This window comes from Heterocephalus glaber, unplaced genomic scaffold (genome assembly GCF_053883595.1).
Source record: "Heterocephalus glaber isolate CG9 unplaced genomic scaffold, H.glaber_assembly_v1.0 deba00001610, whole genome shotgun sequence".
Taxonomy (NCBI): Eukaryota; Metazoa; Chordata; class Mammalia; order Rodentia; family Bathyergidae; genus Heterocephalus; species Heterocephalus glaber.
The window spans coordinates 8,580,144-8,604,317 of record NW_028258381.1 but is presented as its reverse complement, the minus strand read 5'-3'; the positions used below and the strand labels follow the sequence as shown (position 1 = coordinate 8,604,317).

The 24,174-nt window shown below is 45.7% G+C and overlaps 1 protein-coding gene and 1 long non-coding RNA gene across 3 annotated transcripts; one reads left to right on the top strand and one right to left on the bottom strand.

Moving 5' to 3' along the window:
• Positions 1-5,420: 5,420 nt before the first annotated feature.
• On the top strand, positions 5,421-19,170 carry LOC106008992 (uncharacterized). Its single transcript, XR_002393176.2, has 3 exons — positions 5,421-5,623; positions 13,741-15,590; positions 17,714-19,170. It is a non-coding gene; the product is annotated as an uncharacterized LOC106008992 (long non-coding RNA).
• On the bottom strand, positions 18,070-23,383 carry Sec61g (SEC61 translocon subunit gamma). 2 transcript variants are annotated; one of them, XM_004839842.4, is made up of 4 exons: positions 23,258-23,382; positions 22,025-22,124; positions 21,162-21,264; positions 18,070-18,242 (listed from the first exon to the last, which is right to left on the bottom strand). In XM_004839842.4, the coding sequence occupies exons 2-4, from the start codon at positions 22,116-22,118 to the stop codon at positions 18,233-18,235; spliced, it is 207 nt and encodes a 68-aa protein (XP_004839899.1). In that variant the 5' UTR covers positions 22,119-22,124; positions 23,258-23,382; the 3' UTR covers positions 18,070-18,232. The 2 variants fall into 2 exon arrangements, with proteins under 2 accessions (XP_004839899.1, XP_087052162.1); XM_087196036.1 differs by lacking the exon at positions 18,070-18,242 and having other exon boundaries at positions 21,158-21,264; positions 23,258-23,383.
• Between the last annotated feature and the right edge of the window lie 791 nt (positions 23,384-24,174).

The window sequence follows — 24,174 nt, the reverse complement described above, 5'->3', positions numbered from 1 at the left end:
GATTCGGGTGCCACGGAAGCCAGGCAGTGACAACTATATTGGCCGCCCAGCATAGAACCGGTTTACTAAGCAGGAAAACCTAAATCCAAGTCTGATCATAAGTTTAGAATCAAATTAGAATCCAATATAAACAGCTGGGTCAGTGGGGCAGGATGAATTATAGCTGTGCCCAGTGCTCTTCTGGCATCTGGAGCTCTTCCCCCGGACCCGACGACAATCACTTTTCCACCACACTAGTGAGTGCAGTGAGGCCCTGACTCAGTTTCTCCTTTGGTCAGTGCAGGTTGTAGGGTGAGCTGCATCATGACAGGCAGGAGAGGGTGGAGTTAGGAGACCCTGGTGGAGGTTGGGGGAGCAGCTGTCTGGCTTTGTTATTGAAAATCCAAGACCCTACCAAGTCCCTACATCCCAAGAGAACTGGACTGTTTGTCGCTCCATACTCTGGTGAGTAATTTCTAATTTCCTGAGGCAGATGTAATGTTTAATTCACTCTTTGTTATCTTAACACTTGGTCCTTAGAAATCAGCACCTCAATAATCGACTTTAAATATTCAATTGATTCATTGGCTTGGAAGCATGTTATTTCCAGAAATTCCCATAACCACATCCTTCGTAAATTGTAGAATAAAAATAATTATAAACAATGTGAAATTGTGTGCTATAGATTTCTTCTGCAATACCACTGTTCAAAACAAAATTAAAGGTTCATATTTTTAGCTTCACTTTAGCACTTACTGGGCAGATAATTAGTTAAAGAGTTACGAGATCCCTGGGGTGACGTTGCTCACTGAACAGTGACAAAGCCATGGGGCAGGTGCGCTGCATGTGAATTACAGAGCAGCCAGCATATCACTGAAGCTACCACCGCATACAAGCAGGAACCTAGCCAGGTGTGGGATAAAACAACCAACTCCACACTGCTCTGTCAAATTTGAGAGCTTGCTCCATGCTACTTAGAACACCTGTGGGGAAGACCTTGTCTTGAAAGAGTCTCAGCTTTTCTTTTACACTTTTGGCATAAATCACTTACATTAGAATTTCCTCTGTAGCCTGAAAATGACTGCATCTGTGTATGTGGACATGAGTGTGTGTGCACGCCTGTGAGGACTGCACTCAGAGCCTTTGCCCTGAGCTAGAGCTCCAACTCTTTTTATTCACTTACTGTATTTTGAGATGTGATCTCACGAGTTACTCAACTGTCCAGGATGAACTTGAATTTTTGATCCTCTAGCCTCAGCCTTTTAGAGTGCTGTGACTATAGGTATGCCCTACTATATCTTTTAAATAAAACTAATTTTACAAAATTTGCTAATATATGTAAGGAATTTGGAACCATTTTTCTAAATTATGATTCTGTAATTCCAAGCTCTAGGGTCTAGATGACATAAACAAAAATCAGAGGTCACCTGCACCCAAGTGAGCTACGCACCGAGCTCAGCTCTTGTGAATTATGCTGCTATGAACATGGGTATGTATGGACCACCAGAGTGTGGCATCCATAACTCTTCCAGGAAGATACTCAGAGCAGATGAGGCATAGCTAGATCATATGGTGTCTCTATTTTCTGTAAGGGATCTCCATACCGATTTCCACAGTGACTCCATTCATTTACATTCCCACAAATAGAGTATAGTGTCCCTTTGGCCCCACACCCTTGCCAGCACTCATAATTTATTTACTTACTTACTTATTCTTGATGGTGTTCATTTGGCTGGACTGAGGTGACATCTTAACGTAGTTTTGATTTTCATTTTCCTGATGGCTAGTTAACATTTTTCACATACTTCTGGGCCATTTGTGTTTAATGTTTTTGCCCATTTAGAATCAGACTCTTTCTACAATTCACCCCCCGATGAATGATTATCCTATTTCTCATGGTTAAGCTTAAGTAAACTTTATCTGGTAATGGAGGTAAAATTCCCATTGGAGGCTGAGTACAGGAACTCAACACTGTGTAATTTTTAAAACTGAAACATGTGTCTGGTCCACTGTCACTAATTCCAGAAACCTGGGGGACAGGGAGCACCCGAATTACTGACTGGTATCTGTGGACCCTGTGTGTCTGCTCGCAGGTTGGACACCTCTGAGCTGAACATCCCAAGAGCTGTCTAGAGGTGGAGTTCCTGTGGTCTGTGTCGGCTGAACAAGACACAGACCAGGCCCAAGCAGGCAGTCTGAAAACACATGCAGTACATCTGTCTGCTGCGCAGGGAGCCTGGTGCTAAGATGTAACCCTGAAGGTCAGCCAGCTGCACTGACCCAATACCTGAACTTCGTCTTGCCATCTGTGGATGAGCCCACTTCCCTCTACTTACGCAGGGCTTCTAGATAACCAAGGAGTCCGGGAACGGGACAATTTCCTCCAGACCTGATGGCAAAGGTCTGAGGACCTGGGCAAGACACTTTCTCCTATAAGGGGATTTGACAAATGGCCAAAGTCTTGGTCAATCCTCAAGGAAGTCATTCTTCTTTTAGCAAATTTCCAGTGGCCCTGCCATGCCTCCAGTCCAAACTCCAGATCCAAGGTCCTAGTCTGAGTTCAAGCTCCACCCAACTCAAAGCTTTAGGCCCAATATTGAGATGCAAATTCCTAGAGAAGGTTCAGATCAATGTCCCAGTTCTACATCTAACATCAGGTCCAAGATCCTGAGCAACTGTCCATGCCCAATCCGAGATTCTGTTCTAGTTCAAAGCCCAGGTAAACCCTATATAGACTCTGTGACTGTGACCAGGTCAAAATTCAGAATAAGAGTCCAAGTTCATGATCAAGACCACATCCTAGACCCAGAATCAAGTTTGGATTCCATTTTGCAGGTCCAACGGCATGTCTGGGTACAAATGCGAGGTTTAAGTCTGAGATCTGGTTCAGGGTCCAGGTCAGAGGGATAATTTTGAATTAAGAGTCCATGTTCAAGACCAAGTTCAAACTCTCCAAGACCAGAGGTCACATCTTAGGTCCTATACAAATTGAAATCAATGGACACAGTATCAACTTTGTCATACTTGATAGTTCTAAGAGCCAAGCCCAGATTCAAAGTGTAGGTTAAGATCCAAGTATAAAGTCCATCTTGGGGTCTGAGGCTGGTCCAAGGTCCTGGTTCAAAGTCCATGTGCAATGTTCAGGCTGAACTCCAACATTCAGGTCCAGGCTTAAGACCATATCCACACCAATGTCCAGGTCCAACACAAGGGCAAAGTGAAGTCCAGGCCACATTAGGGTTTTAGGTCAAGATGCAGATTTGGGTTGGGAAGATCAAGTCCACGACCTACTGATGGGTCCAAAGTGTGGATCAGATGTAGCCATGATCACTCCAACAGGGAGGGCTGGGTCGAGATCTCAGTGCAAGCTCTGTCTGCACCGCAGGCTGAGGTCCACAGTTCATGCCCATCCAGTGTCCTGTCTGAGGCCCCACCCCACCTCACATGCCATCTTACACCTGCTCCATACCCAACCAGCACTCTCCACTCCACACTCACTGTCCAGTTCGGCACTGAACTCTTCCCCTACCTGTGTGCCACATCCCACCTGCCACACTCATTCCTGCCTGGGCACACCCACTCCTGATGCACATATTACTCCTGCACCTCATACCACCTCACTCACCACCCATCCCCTCATTAATGACCCTGGCCCACGCCCATCTCTGCCTACACTCTGCTTCTCACACACTCAGTGCCTGAGCCGTGGCTGACACCAATGCACTACCAGCACCCCTCCCAACACACACCCTAACCCCACAGAAACCCACTGTACACACAGTGCACACTCACAGGAACAGGCAGTGGCACACCCACAGGAACAGGTGGTGCACACCACAGGAACACACAGTGCACACCCACAGGAACAGGCGGTGCACACCATAGGAACACAGAGTGCACATTCTCAGGAACATGCAGTGCACACCCACAGGTACACATGATGCACACCCCCAGGAAAAGGTGGTCCACACCACAGGAACACGAGGTGCACACCCACAGGAACACACAGTGCACACTCACAGGAACAGGTGGTACACACCAACAGGAACCCATGGTGCACACCCACAGGAACACTCATGTCTTCTCCCCACCCACACTCTCAATGCCAAATTGAGGCCCCTTGTCTGCTCCACACCCCTGGCTCGCATACTCTGACTGCACAGAAAGGACAGCTAGATCAAACGCACAATCTCGAGGAGGGTGTGTTCATCTGGCACTGCCCAATGGACCCTCACACTCATTTCCTGACTCACTTCACAGACATTTCTTATTTCCTTCATGTACTCCTCAAAAGCCAGAAATTATTTTAGATATTAGAAGAACAAGTAAGACTTGAACACAGCTCAAGACCCCTCGTGTATAATTCAGCTAAGAGGCGAGGCTGTGCAGGTAAGCAGTTACTGAGTCCATCCCCGAGGGAGAGAAGGAAGGGGCTGACACAGGGGAGGTCGGGACAGGGGGACAGACCAGTCTGAGGAGAAAGAACAGCACACACAGAGCCTCAGGGCCGGAGAGGATGTGGCGGCACCCCAAACTCAGGAGGTGATTTGTGACCCCTGAAAAAGGCTGTGCGGTCACCAAAGCTACAGTCCTCAGGGATGTGGGCTCACTCTCCTCGTGGGTGAGGAAAATGGGGCCCAGAGGGGCTGAGCAGCTTCCCTGATGTCCCCAGATGTCCCCAGATGTCCAGCAGCAGAGCCAGACCACACCCAGACCGTGTGGGGCCACACTCAGCTAGGTGGCCACTGCCTGCTGACCCTGAGGGCAAGACAGGCCAAGAGGGATGGGTTCCATGGCAGCCACTGAAGAATTTGCACAGTAGGGCTGGGGATTTAGCTCAGTGATTTTGCCGCCTGCTGCGCAAGCACAAGGACCAGAGTTCGATCCCCGGTTCCAAAAAAAAAAAAAAAAAATTTGCACAGTAACTGCTTTCATGAGTTCTGCCTCTTTGTGAATGTAGTTTAAATTCTTGCTGTAAAAAATGACACAAACTCTGGGAGGCTGAAGCAGGAGAGTTGCAAGCTCAAGCCCAGGTTGGGCAACCAAGTGACTTAGTGAAACCCTGTCTCAAAATAAAATAAATAACTAAATAAAAATGTCTAGGCATGTAGCTTGGTGCAAAAGCCCAAGGTTCAATCCCCAGTATGAAAGAGAGAGGGGGAAGAGAGAGAGGAGAGAGAGGGAGGGAGAGGGAGAGAGGGGAACACTGTCCGAAATTTGAGAAACACAGGAAAGTAAAAATGAGGACATAAAACGAGGCCCTGTGCCAGGCCCAGGGTTAGCATTCCAGCACGTTCTTTTGGCTCCTGCCTTCCGCCCACCTGCATCTGCTCATTAGCAAGGCTTCAGCGAGCTCAGGCCTGCAGCTCCACTCCGAGGACCGAGGACCGAGGACCGGAAGCTGGGTCACAGTCGGGCGCTGACTCCAGACCGACCGGAGCGCGGGCGTGGGGGCAGGGCTGCCCGCCGGAAGTGTGGGCGAGGCCCCGAGTGGACACAGAGGAGGCCACAGAGCAGGAGGAGGCCATAGGCTTCCTCAGCTGAGGCAGGAAGGGGAGGCCAGGCTCTCTCTGGACCCCCGTGGGTGAAGCTGTGTGAGACGCCTTGAGGGACCCCAGAGGAAGCCCTCCGCTTGCAAATGCAGGTGAGAGACCAACTCCTTCCTGCGTGTTCCACTGATTCAGCAGTGATTTCTCACCCTCCGCTCCCTGGCTCACTGGCACGCTCGCTCTCTCTCTCCCCCCACCCAAGGCAGTTATAGCTCTAGCTCTAGCCATGTCTCCTACCTCCCCACCACTGTCTAGTGATTTGCAAACTGGCCCACCCTTCCCTCGTTTGCATCCCTCTCATTAGAAGGCAACAGGTGAGCTGCAAATTACATATTTATTACTTTTGATTCTATGCTCACCATTCCATATTAAAATCATTCTCTGTGTGGTACAAGTCACGGATCTTTCTTGTTTCAAATCTGGATACTTGCATAGTTGTTTTCAAAGCACTGCCTTGATTATTTTCTCCTTGCTGAGACACTGTACCCAATACCAAGTGCTCTAAGGAGGAGAGATTTATGTTGGCTCACAGTTTGGAGAGGTTTCAGTTCACAGTCCTCTGGCTCAAAGCAGAGTGGTCTGACAGAGGAACGTGCCTGAGGAGAATAGCTCACAGCCTGGCGGCAGGAAGCAGCCAGGGATCAAGGGAGGAGGACGGACACAGACCCTTCTGGCCATGACCCCAAGACTGCCCCCTCTGACCAGGCTCCAGCTCCCTCATCAGAGTCAGCTAAACTCCTGGGGGATGGAGCCAGTCTGAGGAGTGTCCTGCCCTCATGACCCAGTCAGCCCACCAAAACCCCACCTATGAGCACAGGAGGCTTTGGGGGCAGATCTAAAGATAAACCTAAAACCACCCACTGAATGGCCTTTCTCTTTTGGTCTGCTTTGTGGACAGAGTTTATGTGGGCCCTGTACACTTGGGGCTGCTTCTTGAAATATTTCATCTGCTAGTGCTTCCACTGCCATTACAGATTTAATTTTTTTCAGAATACTGCCTTGTCTCATCTCATTTGTTTATTTTCCAATGTTCTTTAGAATTACTGATTACAGTTTTATTATAAGATTAAGGAAATTAGAAGATCAAATTGCATTAAACCAACAAACCATTCAATCCATGAAAGTAGTATCTTTTTAATGGTTGATATTTACAGGCATAAACTGTTCATTTCCCTGAATTTATTTAGGTCCTCTTGTATGTTTTTAGAAATATTTTAGTTTTTTTCATAAAGCCCTCACACATTTCTTAGGACCAGTTTTCCCTGCCATTGTCATTCTTATGATATAATTTATATCTGGTTATTCTGTTCATCAGGCACTTAGCAAATTCCTGTTTAAACCCAAGTGTCAGACACTGTGGCATAGGTGCTGATGAGCTAGACAAATGTAGTATGCTCAATATCTTTAAAAAGGAATTCAGATGTGCTTTGGTACATACAACAGAAGCACTTACCTCATATTTTTAATGAAATGTCCTGATTAAATGATGTTCTTAATGAAATGATAGTTAAATTAAGTGACCTCAAATAGGAGTCCTGAGATGAATTTTGGAAATCTGTGTGAAGAATTTGGTCATCACCACTAATGAGGGTGTGTCTGACATTTTGTGCATAGGAGATGTGGCTGACATTTTGTATTCAAGGATGCCTAGTCACAAGTATGACAAAACTTGATGGGAGACAGTGGGAGAGATATAGGTAGAAAGAGCCAGATATTTTGGAGTAAGCGTAATGAGTAACTGACATTAAAACTCAGTCAAGCACTGAAAACCATCTGTCACCTGCCCAGGAGCAGACAGGACAGTGGAAGAGACCCAAATGCAAAATGGAGTCCTGTGAGCTGGGAAGGTGTCATCCTCACTCAGCTGAGGAAATCAATTAATGGTATATAGAGAAGTAAAACTTGATTTTTACCTTAGAACATTGGTCCAAATGAATTCTAGATATATTGGAAATTCAAATAAGAAAAAATCACGTGAAGACAACAGTGAAATGAGTACAACAAAGCATCTTTTAGTTCTTGGAGTAGAGAATTTTTTAAACTATTGTCAAAGAAAGCAGGAGAAAATATCAATAGCTTTGATGACTTAAAAATATGAAGGTCTTCATAGTCCTAACTGAAATAAACCAGACACAGAATATAAATATCCTGTGGTTATTCTATATGAGAAAGCCAAAATATAAATAGCTTAAAGAGCAAAATGAAAGAGAGACGGTAGGAATCTGGAGGAGATGGGAAGGGGTTAAGGGAGGGGAGTAAGGTGATTATGATTCGAGGTGTAAATGTACGAGTCACCATGAAGAATGGAATTATTATGTTATGTAAACATACTAATAAGAATGTGAAGTTCTATATGTCATAATATGCATTGGAGCTGATTATTGGGTGCTGTAGAAATGTTGCTAATTTTATTTAGCATAGTAACAGTATGTGGTCATATAGAAAATTCAGTATTCTCACAGATGCAAATTGAAGCTCTTAAGGGTGATATATCATGATTTCCATAAGTTATTTTTCAGTGGTTTAGGACTGGAGAACACATCACACAAATTTGGAAATCTGTTAGCCATTGAAGATAGATAGAGGGCATATCAGTATTCATTGTATTTGTTTAATGTCTCTGGAGGCTAAAAAATACTTGCAATAAGATTATGAAAACACTGTAAACAAAATTAAAAGGCAAATTATACACTGAAAATTCATTTGCAACATTCTGTGCCAAAGAAACTAAAGAAATCTTACTTTAGCATTAAAAGACTTTGGGTATTTCCATGTAAAAAGTATATCCTCCCTTCATCCAGGAAAAAAATCTTGGAAAGTTGACCCTAGAGGATTATAAATGAGTTAAAATAAAGAGAGCATGTGTATAAAGGTAGAAATAATCACAGTTTGTTCTGTATGGTGAAGACATCTTTATGTAGTACATACAGTATTGCACTGTAAACTTCAGCCCTACCCCCTGCATGCTGTATCAGAAAGGAAGTGCTGTGATTGGATGTCACTCTGTCAGTCATCCATAATGAAGAGGCCAAATTCCTACACACTGGGAAAGGCCGTGTCTTACTTTTTCTGAGATATGATACTGATACTTACAAGTTAAAGGAGAAAAGGTTTATTTCAGCCCTCGGTCTGTAGAGGTTTCAGTCCATAGTTGGCTGGCTCCAAGGCAGGGGGCCTGACAGAGGGGCATGGAGAAATAGTTCATGGCAGAGCAGGCAGAAGACAGCAAGCAGAGAGTCTTCCTTTCCCTTTTATCCCATCCAGGCTACAAGCCTTTTGGGTGGCACCACCCACACCCAGCCTGGGGCTTCCCATTACCCACACTCTGAACTATGATAAATCAATTAGTGAACTAATCCAGTATCACACACCCTAGATCCAGCCACCTTTGAAAAGCCCCACATATGACCACATAAGGCTTTGGGGAAACATCTAGATACAAGCCATAACAAGCCATGATGAGATCTTGTCCACAAAAGTCTCAGTAAACCAGCCTCCTTCTGTCCTCATCTCTGAAGTGTCCATTTCTGCCTGGATCAAGGAACAGATCAAAGAGTCTCTCTTGCCAACAGAATGTTTCCTTCTGTTTACCCATTTTTCATGAGCATATGTCATTATTCCAAAACAGCTGTATGAGGAACTGGTGCATCCTCCTCCCAGATGCGGCCGGGGGCGAGGTGACAGGAGGTACTGACCCTGCTCTGCTCACTGTACAGTGTAAACAGATCAAAGCATCACACTGTGTCCCATGAATATGTGCAATGATCATGTGCTATCCAAACTACTGGAGAGCCCTGCGGTGGCTTCTGATCTGCTCAGTGCAAGCTGAGAAGAAAGACACAGAGATACAGAGACAGAGACTCAGGGATCCAGGACGGCCAGTGCTTGGGCAGTCAGAGGCTTGAACAAGCAAAGGCCCTGAACACCAGAGCTGTTGACATTTATTGGTGACATCATAGTTTTATTGAGGTAAGGGGGCTACATGAAGGGACTACGTGGAGTCACTATGGATACGTTGCTGATGCAGGCAAGGCTTGTAAAGGAAAAAACAAAGCATTCTTGCATGAGGAACAGAATAGACAAAATATAGGTTGTGGTTAATAATTAACCCTGTATTTTTAGTAAGGAAGGTTTTAACTTTCGGAACAGAATTTGGGTGCAAGTCACTCTGACCTTGGCACACAGGCTTCAACTGGACTCACTTCTATAAACAAGCCAATTGGGCTAACTCTTTATAGCCTGCACTGCTGACAGCCTGCTTTGGGCACAGCCAATATGGCGGTCCCCACACAAACAAGAAAAAGTTGGTGTGAAATTGTGGTTCGTAGATAGCAAAGCCCAAGTTCCAACATGAATGTTTGTCCCTTCAGCCCTTGCTTCATGCTATATAACTTGCTAGTTGAAAACTTACTAGATACAAATGGTGAAACAAGAATGTACAAGCGTGAGAGCGCACAGGTGGGTGGTGAATTAGAAAACAGCTCTTTCCTCAGCTGGCACTGATCAGACCAATGCACTAGAGACTGAGCCACATCAGGCAGGCACCTTTGTGCCTCCCACAGACTACAGCACCATCACGTCCAGGGAAGGAAGACCGACCCTCAAGGCCAGGCAGGCGTTGTATGTGAGAGTTACAGCTCCTTCTTGTACGGGAGTAGCTGGTAATAACAGCCATCACTGCACCGGCTGAGAGGCCAGCTGCCCAGGAGCTGCCCTGGGCTTGAGGAGGAAAGTCCTGTAACAGGCAGACACTAACTATGCACTCCCAACACACACAAGGAGAGGTAAATCACAGCGGACGAGCAGGGGGAAGGTACTTATCAATCAGAGTGGAAAAGAGGGAATGCTGCCTAATAAACAGTAATAGATAGTTAATAAGGCCTAGAAATCAATCTTTTCCTCACAGCAGTGCCAGAGCAGCTCAGGATAAGATGAAAAAATATATAAAGATGAGCAATTTTGTCTCAAGATGTGTGCAGATGCATTCAAAGTAAGAATTATAAGAGATCCTGAGAAATACCTATAAATATTGAGTTTTAATAATGTAGTCAACAAAATACATATAAGGAACTTAAGGTATTATAACAAATTAATGATGCCCTTGATACACACTTTAGAAAACTCTTTCCAGTGTTAAGTTGGTTGTATAGTATTCTGTTTCCAGAATCAGGACCCAGTCACTGCAGTTCTGCCTGGGCGTGGCTTTAGCAGCAGTGCTGGACTCAGACCTCAGAGTCTGGGCCTCTGCCTGCAGGATGGCCTGAAGACACCTGAGGGACTTGGGCTACGATAGAAAAGGTGCATTGCCCAGTAGCTCCTGGCCCAACTTCCATGCCCTGCCCTGTGGGTTTTTGTAGATAATGATGTTGATGGTCCAGTGTTTGGTGTGTGTGCCTGTTGTCCCCAAACCCCAAATCGGCTCTGTAGTTAGAGTAGGATACCCCTCTAGAAAACATGGGACTCTGATCACTTCCCAAATTTTGTCACTTATTCTGTCTTCAAGGGTGATTACTAAGAAATCACACACACACACACACACACACACACACACACACACACACACACAGTGCAGGTCGTATGGGGAGAGTGTGCAGCCCCCAAACCAGCAAACCAGCCACACTACACTGAGAACTCAGAAGAAACTCAGAGTGCTGGGAGAATCCCCAGCACTCTGCCAGAGTTCTGCTGGCAGCGGAGAATGCACTTGCGGACACTGGGGGAGCTGTGTACGCAGGAAGTCTGCGCTTTCTGCATGATGTTATAGAAGGAGAGGAAGATTCAGTAACTGAAGTGTACTGGGCACTGTAACCACAGCCCTTCCTGTGTCCAAGCTGACAGTCGTGTGCCTGCCCCACCACAACCATCACCACTAATAAAGAAGACAGAAGAGGCAGAGTTAGACTCAAGCCGGAAATGTAGGGGAGAACTGGAAAAGGTATCAGGTAAATAAAAGGAAGAGTAGTAATTAATATGTTACTGTCTATGAAGAAGACACCCTTTGTCACACAACTCAAACTATTGTGTCAATTATTTGCAGAGAACATCTCCAGCTCATAATGACTTAGAATACCATCATTAGTGTCTACAAAATACTACTTATGTCCTCTCAGCCCTGTGTCCACATTGCAGGAACAAGTAGGTAGGACACAGCTAGGACTGGGGTCGTTCGTGCTTGCAGTCAGCTATGAGTCATGTAGGGGTCTATATTTCTTGTCTATAGCTTCAGTTTGGGGTTGTATCTTAGTTAATTTCCTGTCACTGAACAAAATACCTGTTATGTCTGTGTCTAGATGTCCCCCCCAAAGCCTCACGTGGTCATAGGTGGGACTTTCAGAAGTGGTTGGATTTAGGCTGTGTGATTCTAGAATTAAGTGTGTGATTAAGGGTATCTGATTAATAAATCAGTCCACTGAGGGGTTTGGCATAGTTCTGGGTGTGAATAATGGGAAGGTCACCCTGGGTGTGGGAGGCACCACCCAAAGGGTAGGTAGCCTGGAAGGGACAAAAGGGAGAGCCAGGCTGTCTCTTGCTGCTGCTTCTTCATTACTTTGCTGCTTAGCTGCCTTCTACCTGCCATGGACTGTTTCTCCTCTGATGCCCTCTGCCCTGGAGCCAGCCAACAGTGAACTGAAACTTCTGCACACTGTGAGCTACAATAAACCTTTCATCTTTTAACTTTGAGTGTTGGATATTTTGTCTCAGCAAGGAGAAAAGTAACTGAGACAAAACACAACACTCACAACTTAAAGGAGCAAAGGTTTATTTTGGCCCATAATTTTAGTCCTTGGCTAGCTCCAGGACAAAAACAGCATGGTGGAAGGGTCTGCCGAGGACAGCTGCTCCCCCTGTGGCAGCCAGGAAGCAGAAGAGGAGCTGAGGACAGGAATGCACCCTCCCAGATCACACCAGGGACCCCTCCAGTCAGGCCCAGGCTCCTACAGCACCGTCAGCTCTGAACTCACCCATGATGAACCCACTGATGAGCCCAGGCCCGTGATCCATCACCTTCTAACCACAGTTAGAAATCTTTAACACTTTAGATTTAAGCATAACAGGTTGCCTGTGTTAAATTTTCCTGTCAATATCAGTTTTGGTTTCACTGAACTTAGGAGTTTTCCACTCATAGTCCAGGCAACATCACCCCCTTCTTGTGGTTGAGGATTGGAGTGCTGATATGAGGTAGCATGAATGGTTAACAAATTCTTCCACTTCTTGCATGAGAATCTGACCCTCAGTAATATTTCCAGATCTGATACCTTGGAGGTACCATAAAGATAAAAAGTCAACTAGACCCTGGGGAACACTGCGTAAGATAAAAATTAACTCCTTAGTTGTGAAAAAGGATCTTGACCAGGCAAACTGTGTATGCCTAGAGGACCATATGTTTGGGTTTCCTGAGTGCAGTGGGTCTTCCAAGCGGGCACGTTCCTCACAGAGATGACCAATTTTACAGATTTACAAGGTCTATCTATTTTCAGCTTCAGCTCACCCACCTCACATATTTTTGTCTCTGAGGCCATGGGTTGATCAAGATGAGGATTTTAATGTTTCATGGAAATTTTTACATAGATGAACTTCCTTACTGATCACCTAGCAATTAGAGACCCTTTGCATGAAAGACACAGTAATGTTTCCCCTTTTCACTTTGCCTACCCCAGGAGCTTATTCAAGAACCAGCCTCTGGCATCTATAACATATGTTCTATCTGATGTCCTTGTAGCCACTTTGCATACTTGACATGCTTTAAATGAACATCCTTTCTACATGTGACACTTGAAATTTCCTGGCTAAGAAGTCAAAAGTTTTATCAAAATTTATTCTGCCTCTTCATATTTTTTCTGTTTTTTATCTGCCACATTGCTGCAAATGCTATGCACTTGTTTAATTGCTAGTCTTCTCTACAACATGGTAACTAGGAAAAGGTAGGTACTGTGTCATTGGGAACACTGTCTTCATACTGAGTAAATGTTTCATAGCTGACTGATAACAATTATGACCTCAACAGAAGTGTCTAATGGAAGTAGCTCTCAGTTCTTCCTCTTCCTATACAAGATGTCTCATCCCAAGAAGAAATACAATCCACTTCCATTCCTACAATCCAAGCTGGCTCTGAAGTTTGCCTTTTAGGATAGAGATTAGTAGAAGTCATGTTCTGGGCCTTCCAAACCTATACCCTACCTTTAGGTGTTACTTCATTTTTCTTCTCTTGAAGCTCAGCCATTGGGTATAAGGAACTCCAGGCTGGAACACTGCATGATTCAGACGACATAGAGACAAGCCCTGAAGAAAGAAAGCACCTTGAGCATCCTTGCTTCCTGCAAAACATCCCTCCAGCGAGGTCACCAGGAGAACTGTCCAGCTGAGCTCTAACCAACCCACAACAGAGAAGTAGCAAAGTGTTCCTGGTTAGGACACCAAATTTGGGATGGTTTCCTATGTAAAAATTAGTAATAGAGACACTTAGCTAATGATCAGCAAGCAACTGGATGTACAATGAACAGAGACAAGGGAGGAGCTGACGTATCTCTTAACATTGTACCAGAATTTTAAAGAGAAAATTCTAGAAAGAATGATTGCCTCTAAGTTGACACAACTAAACTTTAAAATATTATCTTAAACAACTTTTAATCTTTTAAAAATTTATCCCAAGACAGATATATTGATATTTGGTGACTGGTCCTTTTTGGATTCAAAGGTGTATAATCATTTTGACTTGTCAACTAGGGTCTGACAAGATCTACAGAATTGGCAGTCAGTTTTCTTATGTGCTCCACAGCTTGGTTTTAAGCAGCAACATTTGTTAAGTAGAAGAAAATACCCTGCCTTCTTTCACATTCCAATGAATTGGTTTCTTACCCATGGGTCTTTAAATCCAGCCTTTAAGATGAAATAAATGATTGCACTGCAGAACTGAAGCCCGACATGGACTTCAGCAATAATCACCCTGAAGACTGAAACTTACCATGCTTCTGGCATTTCATAAATTCTGACTCTAAGTTGTAGAGAAAATAGAACAAATTGTAAATTGTTAACCTATTTTATTACAAACATAAAATAACACTTTCCCCATTATAGCACAGTAACTTTTATTTTATGAATGTCCACATCAAGGCAATAAAGCTATTTCCATGCATTTCAGCAGACTTTTCCAAGAGATGTGTCAGGATTATGAAGGAATCAGGTGGGTGGAGCTGAATGTGAAGTTTGCCTCAGCTTTATTACTGGTGATCGCTGCAGCTTCCAACACTCAGCAATGGGAGCTTTCTCCATGTTACATTCTTCATGTAGCTTTATAGGAATAAAGTATATTTATTATCCACAGCCCTGTGTTTATGACTGCTTAAGCATGAAATAAGAAAAGAGGAGAGAAGAGGGTTGGTGCTTACTGCTAAGCACAGGTTAATGAAATCGCTGCCTTCTGTGTGTACTTTGTGCATAAAACTGTTTTTTGGTCTTAAAATAGCTCTTCCAACACAGTTCTGACATTATTCTTCCATTAAATCATCACCTAGATAATTGTATTCTATTGATGAAAGAATCTATTGAAGCTCTATTTCCTTTTTATCAAGTAAAGGTCACATTAAGTGAAACGGGCTATTAAGTAAATAGCAAATAAATTCAATCCTATAATGTCTTCATCTGCTTACACCACGGAGAGGGAAAAATGAGGCTGCAAATATGGATTCAAAATGGGTCTAATATAAATGCAAAAATATTGTAGCATCTTGACAAAGCATTGCATAAATGAAATTCAGATGGCTCTTAAGCGATAGAAAGTTTTAATCTAGAAAACTTTCACTATTGGTCCAATAGAACACTGATGCTTTTCTGGTGGTCTTTTCTGGTGTCATTTTTACATGACAGTAAACAGACACATAACGAAGTATTATATACATTTTATTTCCTTTATTCATACAGTGTCGAAACACAGCAAGAATTTCTACCTGAGAGGATCGGCCTGAACTGACCCAAAAGCAGCAGCCCCAGATCAAGAGGAGCTGCGTCCACTAGGGACTGTAGCTGGCAGCCAGGCAAGCTCTAGAAACACCCGAACCTAGACAGGTGCGTAGGTTATGGGAAACAAGGCTGCCCAGCACCGAGGAGTGACTGCTCAGAGCAAAAAGGGGTCTCCCCTCCTGTTAAGAGGACATCACAGCCTCCGGGGGCACCAGATTCACACAGCCAGAGACCCAAGTGCAGCCACCTAATCATTCCTGCCCTGTCCCCAAGGAGCTGGCTGGCCAGGAGAGCCCTCTCAAAAGCTTCTCCACTACCCTTCATCTCCCTGGTGTAAGGGGCATGATCTGGCGCAAGACTGAGGGTGGGCAGAGGTCTGCTTGTATGTAAGAGCCTGTTTCCTGTGACCCAGAGACACAGCTCCCACTTAGGGTTGTGTCACTGTGTGACACAGAGCAACTCCTGCCAGCCCTAATAATAATAGTGACTGTGATCGACTAAAAGCAAACTTTGAGAGCAAGAGACCTTCCCATCCCACCCCAGGCTGGGAGGACCCCACGGTGGTCCTGGACAGCACCATGCCATGGAGCTGGAGCCTAGACAGCCAGTGTGGCAGCAGGAAGGTGTGCAGTGGGAAGGGTCTAGCTGGGGACCTGCACACCGCGCCTGTCCTTGTCCACTTGGAGGGGCCATGGAGCAGGTGCTGTAGTCTTTGCAGCCTCTGGCCAGGGGCAGGTCTGGGACTGTGGAGCCCTGCTCCACACCCAAGACCTGCCTGCAGCCTCCGGACTGTGTGGCTCCTGCCCATCACTCCCCGGAGAGGAGGCATTCAGGTCTGTTGCTGGGAACTACCCGAGGCTGCTGGCCCACAGCCATAGCCAGAGGAGGGGCGCACAGACCCCCAAAACGCTCTGCCAGCCCTCTGCTGTTGGAGCTGAGGCAGAGAAGAGGTCTGGACTGATGTAGGTTCTACTGTAAATGTCACCCTGAGAACTGTCACACTGGGTGGGTTTTCCTTGATGTTTGAGAGTTGGGGGCTGTGTTTATCGCTTACTTCTGTGGCATCTTACCGTATCACACTAGGCTCTCCCACACCAAGGCTGTTTCACAGGGTGTGCTGTTAGTGTTTCTGTTGGGTCGTGCAAGGGACCGACCTCCCTGTATTCCACTTCACCACCCACTTAAGTTCGGTCCCCACCCTCTGTCCCTACTTCCGCTCTTGTACCTCTCAAACCGCCCTCCACCCTTGCGCCTTTTCCTCTGAAGTTTGTACTGCTCCTTCTGATTCATGCTGCGATGAAAATGCTCAGACACAGGCCCAGCTCTCCTGCTGCCACCCTGATGTGACCTAGGAAGAGCTGGTCTCTGTCTCACAGGGGCTTTCCTTCCCTCCACCTCTCCCCAGGCACATTTTATTAACAGTATACTTTGGTCTCTCAAACAGGGGCCTCAAAAGCGAGGAATACCAATCAACCCTAATAACTAGGCCTTTCCCATGTCCTGAATGTGCTGGGACTCCAACCCCAGGGGAAGTGTGGGCAGGGCAGAGGGGCCCTGGGGTTGGACGTGAGGAGCGAATGGAGATCCACACAGAAGGCAGGCCAGGCATGGGAGGCCTCCCTGCACGGATGACGATGCAGGACCTGCCAGGCACTGCCACCCCAACGCTTGCCCTCACAGACTCAGTCATGAAAATGAACAGTCTGCGGTGTTCAGTCGAAGGCAACACAGGAAGACTAAGCACCTAACGCTAAGGGTTAGGTAACATTCACCCAAATGCACACTGTCACCATGCTGTAGAGATTAGAAGCCACAGAGGCTGAAGATCCAAAGTTGGAGCCCAGTCTGAGCAAACTAGCAACTTTAAGGAGACCCTGGATCAGTATTTAAAAACACGTAAATAAAAAGGGCTGGGGATGTAGCTCAGTGTAAAGGTCCTGGGTTCAATCCTCAGAATGAAAAAGAAAAAAAGGGCTAGAACTCAGAACATAAACAATGATGCACAAATTGAAGTAATGGAATACCTTTAAAACAGAAACAGGGCTGGGGATTTAGCTCAGTGGTGCCACCACCTGACCCGCAAGTGCAAGGATCCAAGTTCAATCCCCAAAACCAAAAAAACAAAAACAAAAATCAGAAATAAACTCATTTCTGACTCCCTGTTTGTAACTGAAGTGCTGATGGTCAGACAGCAGGAGTTCCCATCTCTACCAACCTTCCCTCCACAGGAGGAAAACACTGATCAGGCAGCAGGCGCCAAGGTGTGAAAGCGACGTCCCTCCAACACTGACGCAAAACTCCCCGAGCTGACAGTACCGCTGGTGATCTCGCTGGTGAGCAGGATCCGGACGCAAACCCAAGCGTCCCACAGCCTGACACATGTGTCCTTGTGTCCTGTTCTCCAGGAGAAGACGTAACAGGGGGCAAGGGGACCCGGCCCTCAGGCCAAAACCTGCTGGCACTGTGATCTTACACCCTGCAGCCTGCACTGGCTGTCAGTAAGCAAGCCAGCCTGGGGATCTCACGGCAGCACTGAAGGGTGAGACAGAAGGCTCCGACCACGAGCACAGTGTCTCACCAAACCTTAGAGAAATCTGTTTATTCTGAAATTATTTTAATTTAAAAATAGGAAACACATTAATAGGGAAAAGAAAAAGAAAAACACAAAGCACACAGGCAAGATTTTACTTCATGAGCTTCTCCAACCCCTAAGATGCCAAGAAGAAAAACATTCTTCCAAAAGGTATTCAGCCACCCCTGCAAAAGAAAGAAAAATCGGGTCGGTTTTGAGCACACCTAAGATTTTAATAGTAACAACTACTTGAAATGTAATAAGGTACAATTTTTTAGAATCAAAACACCTAGCTATGCCCCAAGATAACATTAAAAACCGTGCCGTCAACTTTAAAACTCTGGAACCAAGAAGGTCTTCAGTGCAATGAGGCTTCCAGAACAGCCTTACTTTAAAACCCTCACTGCCCGTCTGGCATAATTTATTCTGCACAAGACAAAAATATATTAATCACGAATTGGCTGAGGCATCTGCTTTTCATTCCAGGGTCCACAGAGCAGCTGGAATTAGAGATGCAGATAAGCACAACTGCTCACTGCACCTCAGAGACCAGGCCCCCGGCCCTGCACACTGGCTCCGGCACCTGCAGTGAGAGCAGAGGGGACGAAGCCACCCTTCCACGCCAGGCTCTGACGCTTGGGGCTGGAGCAGGTGCAGGAGTGGGTGCCTGCAGCCCAGCTCTCTAGAGGCCTCTGCAGCAGAAGGAGCCAAGTTTGAGGCAATGCAGGCTGGCTTCTATCTCAAAACATCCCCAGTGCTCTGAAAACCAAGAGCAGGACTGGCATAGGGCTGGGCAGGCGGCTCACTGGTGCAGCACTTGCTGGCACTGCTGGATCCCAGCCCAGCAAAAGGCAACAAACAAAGGAAAGCATAAACTTTAAAACTGTACTGTCAGACACACATTTCGGTGCTGTGATGCTAAATAGCCAGAAACATAACGTATCCCTGATAATACTTTATACCAAGTACTTTTAACTGCTTATATCATTAAATCATTAAATCAGATGGCTATAAACACAACACCAGCAAATGTTTAACTTCTTTAAATTATAATACCATGGGTGGTTTTGACTGTTATAATTGAAAAAAAAAAAAGGGAAAAATCGATAATAATTCAATCTAATGAAAGAAAAGCTGGTAGTTTTATTTTCTTTGCTATCATCTCAAAATGATTTAAGCAGTGATTTAGTCTTTCATTAGGAAAAAAAACTTCTTTCTGTTTTACAGCTATCATGGCATAACATGAAAAGAATTCGTTTTCTATTGCTTTCCTCACAAAATGTTTTATTTGGCCTTCATTTGAAGATTAAAAAAAATAACTAAAGTAAATTTTTAATGCCTTAAACACAAAACCAACTAACTGAGCAACTCACACCCAAAAGATTCACAAGCTGCTCCACCACTCAGGGCTCACGCAACCTGAAGGACTGCGCCTCTCCAAGCCTCGGCTTCCTCCTGAGGACTGAAGGAGGGACTCAAAGGAGCAGGATCAGTCCCTGCCACAGGCCAAGGACTTGGCAATGGTCAGCTGATACTGGTGCCAGCATCACCACTATGCAAAGACGAAGAGCTGAGTCCATGGTGCACTTAACTCACTTTTACTCCCTGCTTTTAATGGATGCAAAAGGGCACTGGACTACAGAAAGTTCACTTGCTTATGTATTTAATTACTATAAATAACCAAACAGGTTTGCCTCAGGATTCCTAATCTTAACAAGACAGGCACACATGCCTAAGGGTGGCCCACAGGAGATAGTGAAGTCTGGCAAAAGAGATATAAATGCAGCACTAAAGGAAGGGCGTCATTTGGACATCAAAACATGTAAAGGGGGTTACATGTTGTTCCTGGGGGCAAACTGAAGAACAATGTGGGTGATTATCACAGCCAACAACTCCACATCAAATCTGAGATCAGTAAAAGCTATCTGATCGGAAGCAACAGAAGCATGAGCGGGAACAAGTGAGTGACTGCTGGCACCTAAGGGACATGCTATTCTACCTCTTTTCTCACTGATTAGGAAACTGCAGCCAGAGACAATCTGTGGCTTCCTCTCCAAGATTTCCCAATTCCAGATTTCCTACATTTCTCATCAGTGACATAAAAAGGGCTTCTGAACTAACTAGAGATGTATGTGTGGCTCGGTTCCGTCCAACTCTTCCCTCCAAGCACGGCACTTCTGCATATCAACTGAGATAATCTGCCTAGGAATCCACATGACAACATTCCACAGTCACCTTGAAAGAAGCCCCACAAGTGCCAGGGATGAAGGCCTAGTGTCTGAAAGATTTGCAGTTCAAAAGCCTTTTCTAAGTAATTGTTTCAAACTCCACTGCCCCATAAAATAAGTCAGGCATTATATTATTACCTCTAAATGGCAGATGAGGCTGAGTCAATGAGCACAAAATCATAGAACACTGAAACTCATACCAAGTCCTCTACTAAACTTAATTATCTAAACCTGATTACTCTTAACTGCTGGATGCCATATGGTGTCCCAGAGTGTAATGAATTTAAAAAGTAAAAGTATTTGTGAAAGAATAAAACCATCTGGGTGTCTCTCAGCCTTCTCCCTCCTCTCCTGCCATTATTGTCAAGGGTCCCACTTAGGGTCTTCCCAACTCGTTTTCAGTCTTCACTACAATTCAACTAAGAATACACCCACACGGGGTAAACTGGTACAGAGAGGTTACGTAAGTTTGCCAAGATTAGAGAACAATCAAGAGGATGAGAATCTATGTGGTCTGTCTTGATTTTCCGACAGGAAGCATTTGCTCTGCACCTTAAATATCAGGAAGATACAGCGTAAAGAAGATTTGCACTTGTTTCTGTCACTGGATACTTTGTGATATTCCCAGTATGCCTGCTACTTCCTTGACAATTTTATGTATTAAAGAAAATCGCGCCCAGCTCAAGTTGTAAAGATGATGTAAGATACAAAGCACTTTAAATGATCAGGTACACAATAAATGTCACTAGACTCCACAGCTTGAAAGAGTCAAGGGATGTACCTGTGTATTGATGAAATAGCAGGCTAATTTTCAGCTCAAACAGTTTCGATTTTCATTCATTCCTAGACACAGCCCATTTCATAAAGTTTACTTACACAATGATATTGTTAATGGGGATGTGGATCAATTTCACAAAGAAGCCAATGAATCCCATGATAGCAAATCCTATTGCTGTTGCCATGGCAATCTTCTGGAATTCTGCATTCAAAAACAAAATTTTAATTACCTTTTTGTACTCCTACTCAAAGTATGGAAAAAAAGTATCACTAACATGAGTAAGCTTACTAGTTGTACACTTCCCTTGACTAGTAGATAATTTTTTTAAAGTGAGACTATTAATATAATAGAAAAGTTTTTGACAAGTTTTTAATGTCCATATTTTGTTGATATTTGAGTAAACACAGAAATAAGTGTATGGATGTCTTAGTAACTTTATCAGCAAGTACTGAAAATAACTGTGCCTCTCAGCAAATGACTAAACTGCAAACAAAAAAGAAGATAAAATATAGTATTTTTTCTTAAAATTTTCAATGTAACAAACTGATAATGAAAGTAGAATCAAAACTTTCTTGTTTGGAAACCAAGGACTATTCTCCATTATACTTATTTATAAATTATGTATTATATTCTGTATTATAATCTCAATTTTTACTCAATTAGTGGATAAAAGTAGACAAATTCTGGTGGTGATACGGAAGATGCTAAAATATATGACAACTTAAATACAACATGGACAATATGGCTCTAATAAATAATTTTACACCATCTGAAAATATATAAAAGTGAAAACTTTAGACAACAAAGAGTACACATAACTTAATAATGTTCCAAAACAAGAAACCCAAATAAATCAATAAAGATGTTGATTAAAGTAATGCAATGGCTACTAATTAGGGAGATGTTAAATGAAAGTCCTAGAAAACCAAAGATTTATTTTCTTCTCATATAAACCTAGTACCTTTTCTGTCAGGTTTGGTACATCTTTTAACCAGCCTAATTGAGTCCTTCACAAACTGCCGACTTGGCTCAACAAACTGCATTACCTGATCCATGATTGCCTGTTAAAAAAAAAAAGAGAAAGATTATTATTTACCAAATGACATGGACTTGCTGAATTATATAAAGGTGTACATGAAACCAACCATGAATTCCTGCCTGACCTGGGTCAATTGCACCTTGAAAGTAAAACAAAGAAAGGCACTCTAAAGCCTAAACTTACATCGTATTTGTAAATTCCAGGAAAGCAACAAACCAAAGACAATGAGAAAAGCAGTTCTCACCCATGTTACCATTTACAAAGGAGCACACTCTTTCTGGTACAGGGTTAAGCAACCACAACACATCCATCCCTCTCCCACTCTGCAACCCTCTACTCCTCCTAAGAGGAATGTGCACCAACAATGTGCGCCTCAACAGTTATTTTCTCTATTTCACTGTAAAGTAGTACTCAGAAACCAGTGTCTATTGAGTGGAGGCCAAGTATGGCGTTGCAGGAGCCTGAACTGGAGGTAAACGTAGATCTCCACCTGCTTGTAAGAAACCTACTCAGAGAACTGTCCCGTGTAGGATGGACAGTCACCACGGTTTTCAAAACCACAAAGACTGGCTCAAGCAAGATCCAGATTCTGAGAAGCTACTAGCTGCTAGGTTAGAACAAAGCTTTTAAGGAAACAAGGTCATATATTTTATCATACAGGGATTTTTGGGATCTGTTATCTAATAGAAATGTCACTCAATCTCAGCTTTAAAGTCACTGGTGTAACAGCTAACGAGGCCAGGGTACGTGATTCCACTCTGCCCACAAACCAGACACCTCTCCAGGCTCCGGTTTCCTCGTGCAGCGTGGGCGGCGGACAACTGGACAATTCAACGCGAAACGCTGCACGGACACCGGGTCCCGCAGGCGCCTGGGGCAAACGCACAGAGGCGCCCGTTCCTCGCCATCACACGTAGCTTGGCTGCTGAATGCCCGGCCTCGCACGGTGTAATCAGCGGACCCAAGCCGCTAAGGAACCGGTCCAGACTCACGCATGCGGCGCCAGACTCGGCCCGGGCTCACTCGGGCCCCGCGGTCCCACTGGGCCGGGCCCTGGGCCGTGCTCCCGCGGGGCCCGGAGGGTCGCAGCGTCGGCCCAGAGCCTGGCCAGCTCGCCCACCGTGCCGCCCGGCTCCCCGGCAGGAGCAGCCCTACCTGCCGGTCGCCACCATAGATCCCAGGGACACGTAGCACAAAGCCGAGACAACACCCACCGGAAGCGGAAGCCGGGCCCTCCCGCAGCCCTCCCACTCTCCCGTCCCATTGGTCCTCTGCGCGGAGACGTCATGCGCAGGCGCAGCTAGATGGCGTCGCGACCTTACTTCTCGAAGAGGCGCGCTGAAGAGTGAGGTGGGCGCTCCCGCTGGGGCGACCGCTCCCTTCGGCCTTCCCTGGGCTGCTCCCTCTTGTCCCGCACTGCAGCGCGCCGACTTCACGCTGCCACGTTCGCGGCAGGTCTCCGGCCCGTGCGGTTCCGTTGTGCAGCGCCCGCTCCCGGCGAATCTGCGGCGCGTGACACGGAGCTCGGTCGGGCTCCTCACCGCGCCCGGTTCTTGCGGTGCTTGCGCTGTCGGCCAGAGTGGGGCTGAGGGACACGCAGCAGGGTTGCGGGAGAAGCCGACCACGGTGCGCTGGGTGCCCCGCTGCCTCGCGGACGTGGGAAGCGGCCCCCTCGCCGCCAGGAGCCGGTGTTAGGGCGAATTGTTACTTCCGGTGGGCCTGGCGTCCAGGGTCCCCGAACTCGCCCTTCGCGAGTTTGGGAGTTCACGGGAGACCGGAGCAGAGCGAAAGAGGTTTCGCCGTAGGTATCGCCAGAGGAAGCGGTGAAGAGCCACGCAGGGGAGTGGGGTCACCCAGAGCTCGACACCGCCGAATCGGGCTGCAATCGCGTTTCATGGGTCGGGGTCCAGTCTCCACCTCCCGGAGTGTCCGCGCTGGATTGGATATTGGGCTTGTCGCTAGGGCTTTGGACTTGTGGGCTACTAGGGAAACCATTGTAGGCCCGGCAAGCTGCCCTGGGAGGGACAGTGTTGCCTGCACATAGACAGCTGTCAGAACCGCAGATGGTCAGC